The sequence below is a fragment of the Thermobia domestica genome, chromosome 6, assembly GCF_964235325.1.
Source record: "Thermobia domestica chromosome 6, izTheDome1.hap1.1, whole genome shotgun sequence".
Taxonomy (NCBI): Eukaryota; Metazoa; Arthropoda; class Insecta; order Zygentoma; family Lepismatidae; genus Thermobia; species Thermobia domestica.
Genome location: NC_137459.1, coordinates 12,447,499 through 12,467,717, shown reverse-complemented (window position 1 = coordinate 12,467,717; position 20,219 = coordinate 12,447,499). Strand labels below are relative to the sequence as shown.

Below are 20,219 nucleotides of genomic sequence, written 5' to 3'. Positions count from 1 at the left end.
AGAAAGCCCTGTTTATTTTTTAGCAACCCTTAGAAGGCCCTGTTCATTTTTTATCAGTCCGCAGAAAGCCCTGTTCATTTTTTAACAGTGCTCAGAAGCACTGTTTGTTTTTTATTTACCTTATGACGCGTGTAAGATGGTTCCGTTGGCGCCCGTACTGTCTGGTTATGTTTTGACTTCCCTTTATACTTTTTCCGCCCGTCTACTTTGTATATTACTGACTGCCGCGTTGTATTGAATGTTAGTTTTTTTTTTTTTTTGCTGGCGCCATTACCGTCGCGAGTTTTAGCCCCGCCCGCTTTGTATATCCGCCGCTCGGTAGCCGTGGCCGCTAATGGTATTTTCGGCGCACTTTGTATATTTATTTAATATTTTAACTTAAGTAAGAAGAGAAAGTTTACTTACCTTTGATGACATGCCCGCTATTTTGCTGTTTATTTCCTGGTTGCTGCCACTGCTTTATTGATGATGACAATCTTTTTATGACGTAGAAGAACTTGTTGAGCGAACAAGCAAATATTGCGATACCGCATTTTGTAATTTCCTGTTTTAGGATATATTTATAACCTCGGTTGACTTTTTGATTCAGATTATTATTAAACTTAATAAAATAATAATTCATTGAGTGAATATATGAATTTGATATTGTAATTTTATGAAAAGTATAAATATTGTGCCTTTATCTATACTTTATTTTTATGCATATGAAGTATATGTATTCTTTCTTTAGCTTATACAGAATACACATACTTTAGTATAATGTACGTAAATAAGTTTATATAATAGTATATGAAGCATATGTATTCTTCCTTTATCTTATACAGAATACACATACTTTAGTATAATGTACGTAAATAAGTTTATATAATGGTATATGAAGCATATGTATTCTTCCTTTATCTTATACAGAATACACATACTATTTGTATTAGGTACCTTTCTATTTGTATAGGACGTAGAAATTAAAGTCATGGATGTAAGTTTTAAAAAATTTATTGTAAAATATTGACAAAATATTATATATAATAAAAAAATAAAAAAATATAAATATAATAAAATGAAAATGTAAAATATATAATAAAAAATTAAAATTTAGATATATAATAAAAATAAAAATGTTGATATATAATAAAAATAAAAATTGTAAAATATATAACAGTTGATTAATATAATGATATATACAGTGTTCTATTGATTGTACTTGATTAACAAAATAATTTAAGCTTTTGAATTATAGTATATACAATATATATATTATGAAAAAAATATTTACAATATTTGTGAAAACTATTTACAATAAGATACAAATGACTTAAAATACAATATACATAATATATAAATACTATTTATAATATGAAAAAATATTATTTACAATATAAATTATTTAGGGCATGAGAGGCTGTAAAATATTTAAAGAATTTGATAATATAGCATACCCGGGAATAACATGTTAGAGTGTATAATTGTTACGTGTTTCCTTTTCATTCATTTATACCACTATTTATATTTTCCCATTTATTCATTTATTTACAGTTTTTTTATATGTTCATTTTATTACATAGTAACAAGATATATACAAATATTTACAACCCATTCATGCACTTACACATTCACACATTTGCCAACCATTAGGCACGGTACCCAAAGGGTAATGTCCTGTAGTCAGTCGTGCTGTTAGGATTTAATCGTCGTCGTTTGTTGGATACCAGTTGATGGGTCTTTGTTTCAGGACGCGAAACGATGACAAATCCGCGCTTACGGGTAATCCTACCTGGGATGTTTATTGTTTTCCTTTCAATTTTTCCACGAATCAGGTTGTAAAAATGCTCAAAATTAATTTCTTCGCGTGTTCTATAATCCAAAGTGATACCCCGAATTTTATACACATAATCAAATTTTCCCGTCCCAATTTCTTTTAACCTATACGCATAATTTTTTGGCCCCAGACCTATAAATTTGTCTATTTCCCACCCCTCTTTTACTTCGTCGGTTAGTTCACCCAAGTAGGGCCCTAATGTAAGCGGAGATTTCTCATTACGGCGTTGTACAAACATGATGCTATCAGTATCACAATACAACACCTTATCGCGACCTACACTTGTCATCAAGTCATACAGTTTTAACCGTGCCCATGACGTAATAAACGCCGCAAGAACAACGTTTGAAAATTTCCAGGGCTTATTTTTATTTTCCGTATTATGAAAAGTAAGAATAAGATGTTTATCTCCGACGGGTAATACGCTTTGTACCTCGTACTGCGGTGCCCATAGATAATGCAAAAATTTTTCTGGTGTGTCAACAATTACGGATTGCGACAAGTCCGTTCTTTGTCCCCATTTCCCATAAAGCGAATTGAGGAATATCTTGGAGATATACCTCAGACCCGGGTTCAATTCAATATTATCCTCCATTAACTCTATGCCTTCATGGGCATAATAATCTGCTACGTATTTTTCTTTGTCTCCTTTGGTTTGACATGATGCAGGAAAACCTGAAGCCTCCTGCTTCATTTGGAGGAAGGAATTCACGTAGTTGCGGAACAAACTACGCGAATTACGATCCTCAGAACCGAACAGTTCGAATTCCCATACTTCAATAATTTGCAGAATTTTATATCCGGCCTTTAACGCTTTATGAAGTTCTGGGGTACAATACGTGTCTGTTAAGGCACGCTCGGCGTCGCAATGCATGCAATCATTGATACCTTCTTCCATACACGTGCGACATAAGCCAAACATAAGTCGTCCGTTACACGTATATGGGAGCACCGGAAAATACAAATCTTTTGGGGGCAAAATGGTGCATTTTACTAACCCATTGATACTTCCCACATCTGGGAAGTCTGGCCCCTTGTATATTTTTGGTTTACCTACGGGCATTGGTTTACGTGCCATTACCCAAGGATACAATGATGTTACATCATAATATGCAATGAACTCATCGGAAGTACATTCGTACAACGCATTGAAACACTCGGTCCGACCACCATGAAAACCGTCCTTGGGTACAAGGTGATCAACAAGATCTTTACACTGAGTTTTAATAAACTCTTGCAAACTCTTGTCATTTTTCACCATGTGGTCCCAATCACATTCCCACATTTCAACGAGATTAACACCTCGTTTCTTGAGGTAATTAGCTTTTATGATGGTCTTTTCGAAGCGATCTTGTAGGGATGTACTATCCTTAGAGGCAGAATCGAGACTGACGTGGCGCAATGCTGTAAAACAACGCTTACACCCGTGGAAAAAACATCCATGAAACTCATAAACTGTATTTGTTTTACTATCATACCCATCGACTTTATATTTACCAATACGCCTTTCCAATCCATTCCCTGAATGTTCAATTTTATTACCTTTGGTACGTTCTAAATACCGTAACCAATACAAAGCTTTTAGACTTTGCCGATCACGATGATCGAACCCATAAGGCGGAATAATTGGAATGACCTCATTTGGTAAATATAAGGACCGATAAGTTAAAATTGCCAAACTTGCAATTGTAGGGGAGGAAATAAAACACTGGATACCATTCGTTTTTTTCCTCGATTAAGTTCGAAAACTTAATCACAGCTTCTGCAAGAATCTTAACGTCATTCCTACAGTATTCCATCATCTCGTATTGGAGATCATACTCCTCGCCGCTTAAAGCACGTTTTTGGTGCCAGGCGATTAATTGTCCCCGTTCTTTCGGGCAGAGACTGTCTGCATCAAAATACTCTAAAGACGGAATTTTGCCTACATAATTTTGATTTTCGGATGTGTTAAATAAATATGGGAAATATCCCTTTCGCAAATTGCCAGATAAACCTAATGCTTCAGGGAGCCGGGACAATTTGACTCCCATATACAAATATGTGTCACGGAAATAGATTTTATTTCCAAGTCTCATTTCTACAATTTTTTGGCCCGTCATTATTACATCAGGTACAAGATCATGTTTTTCTATTAAGGTTCTTGCACAGAACTGCATGTCATAGTTACTTCCATTATGTGAAAGTACTATGATCTTTTTGAACATTGGCCGACTTATTAGCACGTGACTAATAAATCCGTCAATATCCTGGAAATCAAACTTACGGGATCCATTTTTATCTCCACACACAAAGCAGGGATCATTCAACTTTGTGTCTTTGCATTTATGGCAAATATTAATACAATTTACAAAATTCACGCAATGTTCTCGTTCTCCCCGTTCATTTTTGGGTAATAACATCGTCTCCACGTCAAACACAATGTACAAGAAGGTATCGACATGCTCAACTTTGGCAGCCTGAACAAAACAAATATGGTCACCATCCACATGCATGTAGCATGCTTTGCAGAAATGTTCACCACATTTGTGTTCAGACTTCCTATTTCGCATATTGAACATATCACCACAATCGGGACAAACTTTCTTTAATTCACACATTGTCTTGCCACGTGCAATTACATTTTTATGATTGGCAAAACACTCATGCGAAGGAAACAGTCGTAAACAATCATTACACTCGCGTTTAATATCGTTATTACAAGGCTCATGATATTTTTCACACGCAGGACACTTATATGCACACCTATGATATTGTACATTATTATATCCTTGCAGACAATAGTGACAATATGATTTTTTGTCCAAAAGTGTAGTAATATTGGTAATCAGCTCATAATGCCCTTCTGTGTACAAAATTAATATTTGTTTGTTTGCATGAATTCCCGGATATATTATATTATACTCCCGAGTCATTTTGTTTTTCTCATAAATAACAATTTGATATTCGGGGGTTAGTTTGTTTTGGAATTTTTTCGCATCAGTAATAGTGCACCCATTTTGATGCTCAATGGTAACATCAGCATCATCGCACAAATCCTTGGCCTGCTTCAACAATCGCTCAGGATGATTCTTTAGCTCGTACACGTAGTTACGACGCTGATCAGCCCTACCCTTCCCGAGGATGATAGCCTTAGGAAGACAATAGACATTTCTTTCCATAGGGATGGTACACTTTTCCAAAAGCGTTGCATAATCCTCATATTTGGCCGATCCACGGGTTCGACCCCTTCCCTTGCGTGGATTAACAATATGGATCTTAAAATCCACCTTTTTCCCAAAAAGAAAATGTTCATTACTATTAAGCACGTTTTCAATGGTACGGAATAATACATCAGGGTTCAATTCCTTTTTAGGACGCCATGTCATGTACACCGGTTTGTTTAATTTTGACGCAGAACTTTCAATAGTAATACCGATGTACATATCATCATCGACGTCATTTAGCGTATGTTCTTGTACAAATTCAAATAATGAGCGAATATATGTTTGCGGGTCTTCGATTCCAGTAGTGCGCATACGCTCAACAGTAACTTCCTTTCCACGCAGACCAAAGTAAGGATAGTGCTTAGTTTTACTATTAACAATGCGAAAATAATCCCGTTTGCCTGCACCATACAATGTAGGTTCCAATGTAGAACATGTACTATGTTCTGGTGCAGAACTCGTACTAGCCCCTGGAAGAACACCCAATAACTCGTCAGAATCATCAGCAGTTAAGCCTGTAGTCTTCCCTGCAGACACAAATTCCCTAAATTTTTTACGCGCTAAATCCCGCATGTTATTTTGACGGAAGAAGCCCACACGATATAAATCAACAATATCCTTTGCGGACTTACAACTTGTCAAAATAACAAGTGGGTCATGCCCAAAATATTCCAATAATGCACGTATTAAACGCGCATACTGTTCGTTATATATACGGGTTCCTAATGCATGACATTGTGTCACCACCTCCCACGTAAAGAAAATCTCTCCTGCATCGTTGTATCCACGAGATTCCAACATCTGCAACATAGTTTTAATTGTGTTGGTGCCATCGTACGATCTAACAGATGCCATTGTTGAATCTAATTTAAACAAACAATTAATTAGTTATTTCACCTTATTATTATACACTAATTTATATTACTCAGATATTTTAATTTACTTTTATATGTAAACTTTAATTGACGTAATTTCCTAAATACGATATTTACACCTTGGAGTACAAAAACAAACTGAACTATGTTTCCACGTAAGATCAAATTTGTATATTTTCCAACCACTATTACGGCCAAAAGCTCACTTACACAGGTTCGCACAGTAGAACTGCTTCATGTAGAATAATCAATTAACAATTTTGAGCTTCTTATATACACGCAGATATGGATTATTCCCAAAATTTTATGCGAACTTTTCTGACAATAACCAACTTATAATTTACCAAGTAATTTCTTCGAAGATACTGTTTAATTTTATCAGCTAACAACACTTTCCGATAACTAATTGCACCCCGTAGTATAAACCAGGAACGTCTTTACAATTTCAATAATTCTTCACTACTGACTGACCGCTTTGTTTTGCCTGTCTTATATACACGAAGTTTTCCGAACATTAACGAAATTTTCCGAACATTAACGAATTTTTCCGAAGATTGCCGAAAAATACCAATCCTATATTAACACTGTTTATTGAAAATATAATTAAATGTTTATCGACAGATCCTGATAACTATAACTCCGTAAGTTTTCTCAGTTTACGAAACTGGCAAATCCACTTAAAGTTTCCAAGAACACTAAATGACAAAATCCTGTAATATTTATCTAACTGTTTTGCAATTGCAGCACACAACGTACAAACAGAAATGTCTTCACTGCAGCAGTCCTTCTTCTATAGTGAACCGCCGCGGGTTGCTGCGCCGTATTTATACTTTTGGAAATGTAATCTCGTACCCAAACGCATTTAGTTTGTAATCTCGTACCCAGATACATTTACTTTAAAGTCTCGTACCCAATCGTGTTCAGTTTGTAATCTCGTACCCAAATACACTTACTTTAAAGTCTCGTACCCAGACAATTTAGTTGTAATCTCGTACACAGACTGATTAATCATATATTAACGAAAATATTTTCTAAAGTAATAATGTTATTTTACAAACATGTATTATTTAAAGTTATGTGACGTTCTCGAAGTTTCCCGAACTTAACCGAATGTTTCCGAATATTTAATTTTACGGGCAATAATATTTTCATATTTGAAAAAATGAACATATCTGATGTGAACATTCCAAAGAATAAAAAATCATTTCAAAATAACATTGGCAATAAAAATCCAAGTAGTAATAAACAGAAACACAAACTAATAAAAATAACATAGTAAACAAAACACATCAAATAAGAAATAATTTAGCAAAAATCAATTAAGAAACAAGGTTAGAAAAAGGTTTAGAATAGTTTATGACCCAAAGCATCAGAACTTTATCAGACAAACAATATAGCAGAGATTTAAAGAATATACTGAATTAATCCACATAGGTTAGGAAACCCATATTTAATTAAACCAATTATTAAACAAACAACAGCATAGAAACAGCAGATTTTAAAGATAATGCAGTTCTATTCAAAATAGCATTCAAATAATTAATTGTTACAAATTATAGTTAAGAAAAATTACGTATGGTTAAAATGAAAGTTCGATTACTTACAAATCATAGTTAAACACCAATCAACAGAGAAAATTTATTAAATAGGATTAGCAAAAATTAAAATAATTAAATCATATTAGGAAAAGCATCATTATTTAAAAGATCAATTACTAAATTTAAAATACGTATAGTTAGAGAAAGCATATTAAATTAACAAACAAAATAAGAACAAATAAAATAATTAATATGATAACTGTTCTACAGTATTCAATGAAATGCATCAACAAAGAAAACTAATATATTTAATAAATATTTTGTGACTTTCTATTATTCAATTTGTAAATTTTGATTTATTGTAACTATTTTTTATAATGCACTACTAATGAAAGTTTGTTAATTGTAATATTCAATTCTTCATAATTATGTTATTTTTTGTGTAATTAATCTTATATACTCTTTATATTATAGTTTCATTAGATTAAAATATTGTTTTTATTAATTCATTTATGTAAGTAACAATTATTTTTATTTCTATTTATTAACAAGTTTTAAAGTTTAAAAAAAATGTATATGAACACTTACCGCCGCTGGAAAGACAGGAAATCCTTATCTAAATGTTCTTAGATGTCGAGAAGTGATAAATTCACACTTGAGGATGAAACACTTGAATGCTGTAATAACAAAGAAAGACAATATTACTTTACATGAAATTATATTACTAAACTGTAGAAATTAATTTGTAAAAATTTAACTATGTTGCATGCTACAAAAATTTTTAAGTGGTGTTAACAAACTGCATGCTAAAAAAATTTTTAAGTGGTGTTAACAAAACTGCATGCTAAAAAACTTTCATGTGAACAAAAAATAAATTCAAAAATATGTATGCAAGAAAAAATGTATTAGTTGTTAACAAAAAAAAAATGTATGTTGTAAATGGAAACATGTTATAAACTTTATGTTGTGCAAACAAATGCACGCTCTCAAAGAAATAAGTAATGCAAAATAATTCTTTCAAAGTAATCTGCATGTTACAAATAATGCACGCTATGACAAATGAAATAATGCAAAATAATTCTTTCAAACTAATCTGCATGCTACACAAGCTCAAAGCAGCTACGCTGTGATTATTTTATTCGTTCGTGTTATTTTATTTTATTGGTTCATTTGCTTAGCAAATTCAACTTATTTATTGGTTCGATTTCTATGAAATCTCAGAACACTTGTAGTGTGAACCTACAAATAATTTCTTATTTTTTATTGGTTCGTATGCCAAAGCATACTCCTAAAAGCAGCTACGCTGTGAACTTAGAAAAAAAAAATCTTAAGCATAAATTATTAAGTGTTGTCAATGATACTTACTTTACTTCTGTGAAGTGCGATACTTTGGAATTTTGAATTCCGCTGCAACTTTTACTCCAAGTAGTTACCTCCAATTACTTGTCCTGAAACAATGAAACATTACTAAGTAACACTTGTAATTTATTTTCCTAATCATTTTTATGATTCGCTTCTTATTAATTTAACCTCTCGTAATAAATTACTCGAACACTTATAGAAAAAATTCTTATAGAAACTCGTAAGAGCAGCTACGCTGCGAAATATTAAAATATTTTATTGGATCATTTGCGTAGCAAATTCAACTTATTTATTGGGTCGTTTGCGAAGCAAACTCAGAACACTTGTAGTGTGATTATTTTATTCGTTCGTGTTATTTAAAATAACACTCGTTTTTAAAATATTTTATTGGTTTGTATGCCAGAGCATACTCGTAAGAGCAGCTATACTGCAAAACTGTAAATAACTCCTTTCTTACACAAATTCAAAGCAGCTATGCTGCGAACGTACAAATAATTCGTATTATTTTCAATAATACTCTTGCACCAACATAAATGGTCTATTTAAGTACAAAGGAATAAAAAATACCTTTGGTAGCAGAAAATATCTTGCTCCTCTGGTACTTTGGTTGGTACTTCTCGATACTTTTAGTAGTACACCAGTAATAATGGTATTGCCACAAAGGGTAACCTAAAATATAACATAACATGTGTTAGAGCATATGTTGTAGTATTAAACCTTATACCTAACTATATATCTATATCTACATTAGAGATATAACTATATTTATCTATCTATAACTATATCTATATAACTATATTTATCTATCTACAACTATATCTATATCTATAACTATATATTTATCTATATCTATAACTATATCTATTTATCTATAACTATATATCTATATATATATATATCTATATGTATCTATAATTATATATCTATATATAATTATGCCTATATCTATCTATATCTATAACTATCTATAACTATATCTATCTATCTATATCTATCTATCTATAACTATATCTATTTATCTATAACTATATATCTATATTTACAATACCGATATATCTATATCTATCTATACCTATAACTATATCTATATTTACCCATAACTATATCTATAACTATATCTATATCTATCTATAACTATATCTATCGATATATATTTATATTAGAGATATATCTATATCTATCTTATATGCTAGTATAGTATATGGTATGCCTAATATAAGATACAAGAGCATGATATTGAGTGTATCTAAAGATATATATTTCTGAAATATGTATAAATCATTTGGTTCTGTTAGAATTAAATTTTCAAATATCAGTACTATAAGATACTAGGAAGGTATACAGGTGATGTCAATGGAGTTTTGATAAGTTACGAGAAACCTGAAGGAAACATTTATGAAAAAACGTCTACGAAAACAGAGTACAAAAAAACAATACAAAGAAAAAACAAAGGCAGGCATAAGAAGAAAACATGCATAAAGACAAAACATCAAATTTGGATTATACACAAACAGAAAGCTTCTGCTATATACAGAAAGATAAAAGACATATGATAGCTAATGTCAAATAGTTTGGGTTAGGTTAAAGAAGTTATAATAGAATAACAGAGAAACATCTTGAAAAAATACAAGTAGTAGTGCTAATAATAATAGTAAATAGCAGTAGAAGCCAAGCAAGAAAAAAATACTAAACACAATAGAATAATACTCAAGCAGGTTAAGAAATTCTTCTAGTAGTGCTAGTACCAAATAACAAAAGAAACCAAGTAAGGAAAATACTAAACACAATAGAATACCAACCAACCATTTTAAGAAATATATAATGCTAACACAATAAGGAACCCATACACCACTCTTAAAATCATCTACAAAGAGGAGCACAATTGGAAATTCTAAGAGACGTCTAATAATAGAATTGGTAACAAACATAATAGCAAACAGGGAGACAGAAAACTTTCAAATAGCTTAAGCTTAGTTCAGGATAGGAACATAAACTTGAGCATGCATTAGTTAAAAGCATGACACTGGTTTAGCATTAAGAACTAGCGAACTAATTAGTTAGCAAGTAAAAGCAAACCATGAGCTTAAGTTTAGGAAACATTTAAAGCTTAGTTGTTGTTCTGTATGGCTGCAAAACATTGTCACTTACTCTGAGGGAAGAACATAAACTAAAAAGTATTTGAAAACAAGATCCTAAGACGAATATTCAGTCCTCGGAAATGGAAAATGGCGGAACTACATAATTTATACGGTTTTACCCAACATTGTTAGGATCGTCAATTCAACTCTAGGCGGGTAAATCATGTAGCTAGAATGAAAAAAACGCTTTCAAACTCTTGACTGGAAGACCAGTCGGCAAAACAACCATTAGGAAGTCCTAGGCGCAAGTGGGAGGAAAATATTAAGATGGATCTCCCAGAGATTGGAATACAAAGTAAAAATTGAATCATGAATAAAAGTCAGTGGAGAGCTTCTGTGAACCTCCGGGTTCCATAAAGTTAGTTAGTTAGTTAAAGCTTAGCTGCGGACAAGATCTTAAAAGTTTAAAATCATTCAAAACAAATTATTCAGATCATGACCGTATTGGTCTTTATTGTAAGTCATTGGCAATTGACGACTGAGGCAAAGCACAAATACAATAAATTAAATTTAGTTCAGTACAATAACAGCAGGAATAAAAGTAACGGCAGCAAAGTAAAAGAGGAAATCATATAGTACAACAAACAGAAAGAAAATATTTAGCGATTCATACCATGAAAACAAAAGACAGATATATTACATAACAAGTAAAGATGGGTGGGCAGAAGCAAGAATATGTTAGCTAAAGCATAGTAGGGAAAACCAAAGAAAGAGCGAATCAGGACGTAATTTATGTAAAATTGGAAGCCCATCAAAATTAGGGTAGCACACAATAAGTTGGAATAGCATAGGTTACATAAAAAGGAGTCAAACTCAAGCAAGAGAAGATACTAAGCTGTAAGAGATGGCTTGTTAATGGTACTTTACTTAGTTTTTTATCTACTTCATCATATTATTCTATAAAAAGAGATAGACATACATGAGAAAAAGAGAAATATTCAATAGACATAAACCAAGGAAAAAACGGGGAATTTAGAAGCTGATCAAGGAAAGAGTAAAATAGAAATAGGTACAAATAGTACAAAAGGTGAAATAGAAATCTAATAGCATTCTGCATAGAGCAAATAGGTAAAAATAGTTAGAGAGAAACACAAAGAAAAGAAACTTTGATTAGAAAAAAAGGGGATAAAGGCAAAGAAAGAAAAAAAGAGGCATACATGCAAAAGTTTACACGATAGTAGAAAAAAGAAGGTTAGATTACAAGCGGAACAAAAGAAATAACCACAAAGCAACAAGTAGTAATCGATATGCGATTGTTCACATACAGCCAATAGTAGTAGTAGTAGCGGTAGTAGTAGTAGTAGCGGAAGTAGCGATAATAGTAGTAGTAGCAGTAGTAGTAGTAGTAGCGGAAGTAGCGATAATAGTAGTAGTAGTAGTAGTAGTAGCAGTGGTAGTACTAATAGAGTATTAGTAGCAGTATTAATTGTGGCAGTGGTAATACTAGTAGTTGGTAGTAGTAATAGCAGTGGTAGAATACTAATAACAGTAGTGGCTAACAGTGGTAATACTAGTAGTCGATAGTAGTAGTAATAGCGGTAGCGGTAGTACTAATAGTAGTAGTGGTGGTAGTAGTAGTAGTAGTAGTAGTAGTAGTAGTAGTAGTAGTAGTAGTAACAACGGTAGTACTGGTAGAATACTAATAGCAGTAGTAATTGTGACAGTGATAATACTAGTAGTAGTAGTAGTAGTGGTAGAATACTAATAACAGTAGTGGCTAACAGTGGTAATACTAGTCTGTAATAGTAGTAAAGGTTGTAGTAATAGTAGTAGTAGTAATAGATGTGGTAGTAGTAGTAGCAGTGGTAGTGCTGATAGAGTATTAGTAGCAATAGTAATGGCAATACTAGTAGTCGGAAGTAGTAGTAGTAGTAGTAGTAGTAGTGGGAGTAGCAATAGTACTAGTACTAGTAGTAGGGTAGTAATAGTAGCAGTGGTAGAATACTAACGGCACTACTTGCGGCGACAATGGTAATACTAGTAGTTGGTAGTAGCGATAGTAGTAGTAGTAGTAGTGGTAGTGGGAGTAGCAATAGTTGTAGTAATAATACGAGTTCATATAGTTTCAACGATCATGTGTTTTACATATATAAAGTATCTGTACTTCAAAACTTAGTTACTTAAGAACCCAAGGTAAATACATATGTAGCGGACTCAACTAATACAGATTTACTTTTAATTAGATACTTTCTGTTACATATACAATAAGGTTCCATATACGTAGACTCTCATTGGGTAAGCATTTATCTAATGTAGGGGTCCAGGGTAAGCATTTTACTTTAAACTAAATTAGTGACAATAAGAAAAAAGGAATGCCTAAATTTAATCATTATTATTGTTAGCATGAAAATGAGTCTTTACAATGTATCAGCTATATTTTCTAACAATATCAATAACTTGGTCCTATCTGCAAATATAAGTTGGACAAATAATGAACCGGTTTTTTTCTTAGTTTCGCATGTGTCAGTGTCTTGAACAATAGTATTCACATTGAATTGAAACAAGTGTTTCTGCTTCTATTATTCATATTGACTACTCCTCATACTTTCACGAATATTAACAGCGTACAGTTTTTTCCTTCTCTGATTATATTGAAATCTTCTAATTAAATGCGTAGCCTAGTTAAAATTGCGTCCATTTAACTCAAATGTATGCCATACTCATTAGTAAAATTGTGGGTGCAGTGCTAAAAATTCTTGGTTTCCTGTAGCGTTCTCATGCCAAAAAACAAGTGTTTTGTATAAATTGTAGTGAACAATCATCGTAATCGTGGGTTTCCTTCCACTTTTTTATATACTTTTTCAACAGCTTTCTTTGTAAAGCAAATCAATATAAAAATTCATTTCTCATAAGGGACCGCAATGGTTCAGTAAGCCGGTGGGTGTAACCGAGCGGTCTGAGGCGTTAGGCTGATAATTGTGAGGTAAAGCCAATTGGGGGTTCGAGTCCCTCTGTAGTAGCAAGGGTGGAATTTTAACTGTCCTCGATGTTTTTGTGTTCGTGTCCTTGTCGTGCCTAGTAGTTTTGAAAAGTGGTTAAAGTAGGAAATAAGTCAGGAAGTTTAAAAAGTGATAGAGCACTCACCTCTGGTGTTTGGGGTCCCGGGTTCAAACCCTGCTCCCTCCAAATATTTCAACATTTTCATGACAAACATTGTTTGGATTTATTTTTTTTTTATAAATTGTGGTGGACAAACACAGTGTGCGTGGGTTTCCTCCCACTTCCTATATACTTTTAAGAGCTTTCTTTGTAAAGCGAAGCAATATAAAAACCGGCATAACCATGGGAACTCAAAAAGATTTCATTTCATTTTTTCATTTTCTCATAATCACCATAAACTGAAAAATACTGATTCTTTAACAAGTACATACAGAATTTCCCTCTGTCCCCAGTCTTAGTGTCCATGTCCGGTCATAACAATTTTAAATCTTATATAAATTGCGGTGGGACCCCACCCCGCCTTTGGCTTACATTTGAAAGAAAATTGGTGAGTATTCTACGAAAGTCATAATTATGGGACGCTAAACTAAATATGTCGTCTTATTATAATAGTAAATTTCAAAGAATAAGTTGAGATATGGTAGTATCCCTGGTTGTATGCAACCCAGCGGTACATAAGTGCTTATCTAGTTACATAACATTTCAGGCACTTTTCTATTAAATATGTTTGGTATCGTTCCCTGTATAGTTAAACCTGCGGTACGCTAAGCATTTTAAATGTCAAAATATACAAGTCTCGGCATGTCCTCAAATAAGTCATTATCCAAGGAAGTCTAAAAAATCTAAAATCTCGATTCCAATCCTATATGTATTTCTGAGTATTGTCCTGAACATCCCACTAATCAATCTTACAAGAATTGAGGAGTGCTATAACATTTCTCGCCGGCATCAAATATTTTAAGGAAGCTAAAGACTCTATTTGTTAATTAAGAAATTTCATTTAAAATTTTGTCCATCTAAACATTTTCTCATTTGTATTATCAAACGAAAATAGATATAAAACAAATCGGGTACGCTAATATTCAAATATTACTGTAAACAAGGCTGTGAAAAAAACACAATTTATGTATACTGTTCAACTTATTTTACACAAATACGGAACTAATAGCTAATTTGATAATTCCGATATAAAATTATGTTTCCAATAATATTGAAACTCAATCAGGTACAAATCAAATTTAGTTTCAGGAAATACTAATTTCAATAAACTCAAATAGTACGCTACAAACAAAATTCAAAAGTACTATAGCTCGTTGTATCTAAAATTGTTTCTACGGACCCTGTAATCCTCATTATTTCTTAATAAAAAATGTAATCTACAACTAAAATACAATGTAATTAATCTAAATAGCAAATCAGTACAACACCTCCTTTATATAGTCTTAGTATTAATCAATTTGTCCTCATACCAAATATTTCCTATATTTCTTTATTTGTGGGGAATCAGTAATAGAGTGCTTACTTCAAAGCCAAGTTAGGGCATTATAACAATGTCCATAGATTTTTTCGAGGTTCTATCTATTTTAATGGATCAAAATAACCACCATTTCCTTCATAACTTAGCAACTATAATTGCATAAAAGTCGAAATTATTTCGCAGATCATTATAACTGCAAGTTTTTCCCGGAGTGACTTAAACAATATAATGCAGTAAACAAAGTGAGAGAATTCTTTAAATTTGTTCTCCAAAACTTTAAAAAAAAAAAAAAAAAAAAAAAAAAACGTGTGTGCCGTCCATTTTTAAAATTACTAACAGCCTTTAGAATCTCAAACCAAACAAAGCGGTACTACTAATTCAATAATATATGCCTCATATAATTACACCGTTGGAGGTTCATGTCTTAAATAGCCATAACTTTGAAACTTATGTTTCGCCACCCATTTAAAAAAGTAATAACTTAGTTCATACACTCTATCCAATGTCGTTAAGTGTCAATATTAACTGTATTATGCTATTTCATCAGTTATGAATCTATTCGCTTTGCTTCACTCTATGACATCCAATAAATTAAAAAACTGTTATTTCGTTCTACGCAATTTCTACTTTCATTTAAGCTCCTCCCCATAAAATTTAATTTTATATGCGTCCAAAAGAAATAACATCTATAAAGTATTAAGGTTTTCTCGGAGTATCATATACGGCTTTAACACGGTGGAGGTCCCCCATGTTACTTCCTGTGGTTCAGGAATATAATAAAATATAGGTCCGTGTCTCCTATAGCCTAGCTGTTAAAAGTAATAATAAAACTTGTTTCTTACTAATCAATTACCGTACACGTCCTAGTTGTGGGAAACCCACCAATGGGGAAGCAACGCTAAGCTATGCTTCATATAGCCACAGTTCTGAATAAACTCTATGTATTATCTTGGACTTTAAACGTAATTTTACTCAATAACCGTAAAATTGAAAAAGTATATTTTCGGTGAGTCATAATCCAAAAGATCTAAGTGGGAAAATAAAATTCAATTACAAGGCTAATATAAAAAATAACAATACGGTCAATAATCGTAGACTCCTCTCATTATGAGGCGTAAAGCATCTAGATGATAATGGAAATTATTCTACAATTACATCTCATGACTTGTCCCTAGCTGGACATTCTTTATTTTTTTTACTGCTATCAACTCGCTGGATACTCACAAAATTTTATAATTCAAACCCTTTAAACTTAATTATTCTGTCACGCAGCAATTCCTGTAACATTGGCAATGCCCCATTTCATATAAAGTCAATACTTTATACTATCGGTATGTAAAATCATCAATAAAAAGTTTAGTATTCGATGACTATAAGGAAACATCCTAAATGTAATTCACTAGACTTGACATCACAATTTAATGGTCATATTACAAAATAAGGAAAACAAACGTAATAATGATAAAAGGTACTGAAAAACAACCAAATAAGATAATATTCTTGCAATTAATCCTTTTTTCGCAAAACGAAGGATTTTCTCTTTATATATAATCTCAAATTGATTCCTAGTTAGAAAACCTTAAACACCAACGTGATAAATACGCATTTCACACTAGTAAACTCCAATAAATCACTTCAACAAATAATGTTTCCTACAACTTTGATTCAAATTCTGTACTGCACAATAATAAAATAGAAAATCTCCAAAACGGAAAACAAGTTTGAAATTAAGCTCAAGATGCGCAAAATTCCAGCTCATAATAATAATAATAATAATAATAATAATAATAATAATAATAATAATAATAATAATAATAATAATAATAATAATAATAATAATAATAGAGCTTCTTTACTGCTAAACTTTTTAGCGTATGTGCCTTCGGCAATTAATTCTTTTATTCCTACAAAGCAGTATTCAACTCTGCTTTCCATTGTTTATTAGTTTGTTCGTTTCATTTAAAAAAAAAAAAAAATCGGTGCTAAACAGGTCTATAAACTCAAGTACAATCAACATAGTGAAACAAATCTCTTTCAATAAAACAAAGTTTAAAACGAAATATCAATTTCATGAATCAATCAATCTTTGCAATATTTAATTCTATATTTTCTATGTATAAAATTATCTAAAGTTTTCTTACCTTAATTCTGCATAAGCGCTGAAACAATCTTCAATGTCAATACACCTATCTGCAGAAATCAAACACCAAAACTAGTACACCAATAAATTCTAATACGACCACACAATAAAATCTTCTCTATACCAAGCGCAGTACTACCCAAATAATAAAACGGCTATGGTCGGTCATGTATTTATAAAGCCACCTCAATTTCGTCAAAGCATAAGTTCATTTACCTGCCCTCCCTTCTCCTATCTATGATTAGTTACAAAATATCTTTCAGCTTTCTACCGGTATGCTTATTTAAAAAAAAAAAAAAAAAGATAAAATCTGATTTCCTCATGCATTTTCATCAGATATAATAAATGAGGGGTCAGTCTCCTGCCTTGTCCTAGTTTTTGGGTTAAGCAAACAGTTAACCAATTTATTTATTTTATTTCTAGCCAGCATGTTATTCCAAAATAAGATTGCACTTAAAAGAGAAAATTGTGGAAACCGTTTACTGATTACATGGCAATAACCTCTGTAAATAACGACCCCAGTATACATAGCACTTTCTTTCCTTAACTAGCATTCCATCAAAGTAACCTTTAGTGGCCCTTCCTTTCAAATCGTCTATTAGTACACAATTAGAGGCGTCTTGCAGACATAAATATCTTCACATAAGTAAATCTTAAAATATCTAAAGAGTCGCCATAAAGTGGTTCTTTAGATAATATCACTCATTGGGCCATTACTGCAGATAATATCATCTATAGGAGAAAGTCCCATAGAGGTTCAGAAAATAGCACTAGAAATCAAAGCATGTTTTTATTACAACAGCTGTCGCTGTTAATCAGATATTGTCTACATTTATAACTCATTAACCGTCCTCATTTCAAAATACTTTATAGTTCTTGTGTACATCAAAATAGACACAAGCATCAAAAATAATATTTCAACAAGCTGTATTTCATTTAGAGGTAAATGACATTTTAAAAATAAATATGTTCCATATGCTTTCAAGATTGAGTTCCAAATTTCCAGTAACAACGAATATTCCGCTACAATCACACCAAAAACCCATCACTAAGGGTTCATTTCAAACAGGTCATATATGCTATCAAATTCTCCAAGTCATTGTAATACAAAATTCTGCCACATGATGTCAGCACCTCCTTATACGCAAAGAGAAATCTATCTTCGAAAGTATTAACACATAAAAAGATGCATAGCTGGTTTGTCTTTAATTTTCTTTCCGCAAAGAAAACTAAAAGTTACTATAATATATGAAAATGTTATTATAACAATAAATAATTCTAAGTTGTTCGGAAAAATCAAGTTCATTCTACAAATAATTAAAAATTAAAAAAAAAAAAACTCCGGAATCATAAGACCACGATCTGTGCAGTTCATGTGTCATCAAAGTGCTACGTCAAAAACCATTAGCGTCCACGGCTACCAAACGGCATATATACAAAGCGGGCGGGGCTAAAACTCGCGACGGTAATGGCGCCAGCAAAAAAAAAAAACTAACATTCAATACAACGCGGCAGTCAGTAATATACAAAGTAGACGGGCGGAAAAAGTATAAAGGGAAGTCAAAACATAACCAGACAGTACGGGCGCCAACGGAACCATCTTACACGCGTCATAAGGTAAATAAAAAACAAACAGTGCTTCTGAGCACTGTTAAAAAATGAACAGGGCTTTCTGCGGACTGATAAAAAATGAACAGGGCCTTCTAAGGGTTGCTAAAAAATAAACAGGGCTTTCTGTGGACTAATAAAAAATGAATAGGGGTTTCTAATGCCTAATAAAAAATGAATAGGGGTTTTTGTAGAGTAATAAAAAATAAATTGTGTTTGTTTAATGGAAAATCAGGTGAATTATGGGTAAAATTGCGTCATTATCGATCCACAAACAGGTAAAAAGTCCCTCTAACCATATAAAAAACTATCGTAAGCACATCTTGACTCGTTACCCAGTGGCTAAAAAGTGAGACCCTCAAAATTTAATTAAATTATATCTTACAATGTTGCGTAATTTACACTATAAATATACAAAATATAGGGAATTTCAACCCTTTAGGGCATAATTTGGCAACACCGCGGCACTAAAAAGCCCGTAATACAGCGTAATATCAGATTAATTAAACGTCCGCCATCTTGTTTTCGTGACGGAAGGGCATATTGCTACTGTGGTCATAGCTGTAACAAATACTTTTTTCAACATTAGAAATGTACATAAAAGTAACACGGTATGAAACTTAAAATTGTAGATTCATAGTAGAGGTTCATAGTAATGTGCAACACAAATATACATTTTCCCCTACGTTTTGCAATTTGATTGCTATAGAATTAATAATTTTGTTTTGATTTCCTCGCGGTACACCAGCGGCCCATTCACGGCACACCGGTTGGGAAACGGTGGATTAGAAAGGCTTCGTGCAACGCGAGCTGCTCCTGCCGGGCAGAACGATAGACTGGAACCTGTACGATTGACAATTATTGCGGGTGCACATAGCGAGTCGAGGAAAGGGTTCAGAACTGGTCAACAGATTGGGTGTCGTATATGCTGACAACGCCAGACCACATGCATATTTAACGTCTTGTAAGAAGTTGAGAGATCTTAGCTGCAATGTTTTAATACAACCACTGTATAGCCTGGACCTGACACCTACACATTATTATTATTATTATTATTATTATTATTATTATTATTATTATTATTATTATTATTATTATTATTGTTATTATTATTATTAT

At 32.4% G+C, this 20,219-nt stretch overlaps 2 protein-coding genes across 2 annotated transcripts in view; one reads left to right on the top strand and one right to left on the bottom strand.

Annotated features, from left to right (window-relative positions):
• The window catches only part of LOC145687846 (uncharacterized), a 442,870-nt gene that overhangs the window by 44,345 nt on the left and 378,306 nt on the right, over window positions 1–20,219 (top strand). The gene's annotated exons all lie outside the window — the stretch shown is intronic.
• Window positions 3,452–17,642, bottom strand: LOC145687845 (uncharacterized). Its single transcript, XM_081761313.1, has 5 exons — window positions 17,494–17,642; window positions 9,365–9,466; window positions 8,801–8,883; window positions 8,024–8,112; window positions 3,452–5,885 (listed from the first exon to the last, which is right to left on the bottom strand). Exon 5 carries the CDS (start codon window positions 5,875–5,877, stop codon window positions 3,454–3,456), a length of 2,424 nt encoding a protein of 807 aa, XP_081617439.1. The 5' UTR covers window positions 5,878–5,885; window positions 8,024–8,112; window positions 8,801–8,883; window positions 9,365–9,466; window positions 17,494–17,642; the 3' UTR covers window positions 3,452–3,453.

What these genes read in the sequence shown, in the direction of transcription:
- LOC145687845 (XM_081761313.1), bottom strand. Translation starts at nt 5,877, where the DNA reads ATGGCATCTGTTAGATCGTACGATGGCACCAACACAATTAAAACTATG.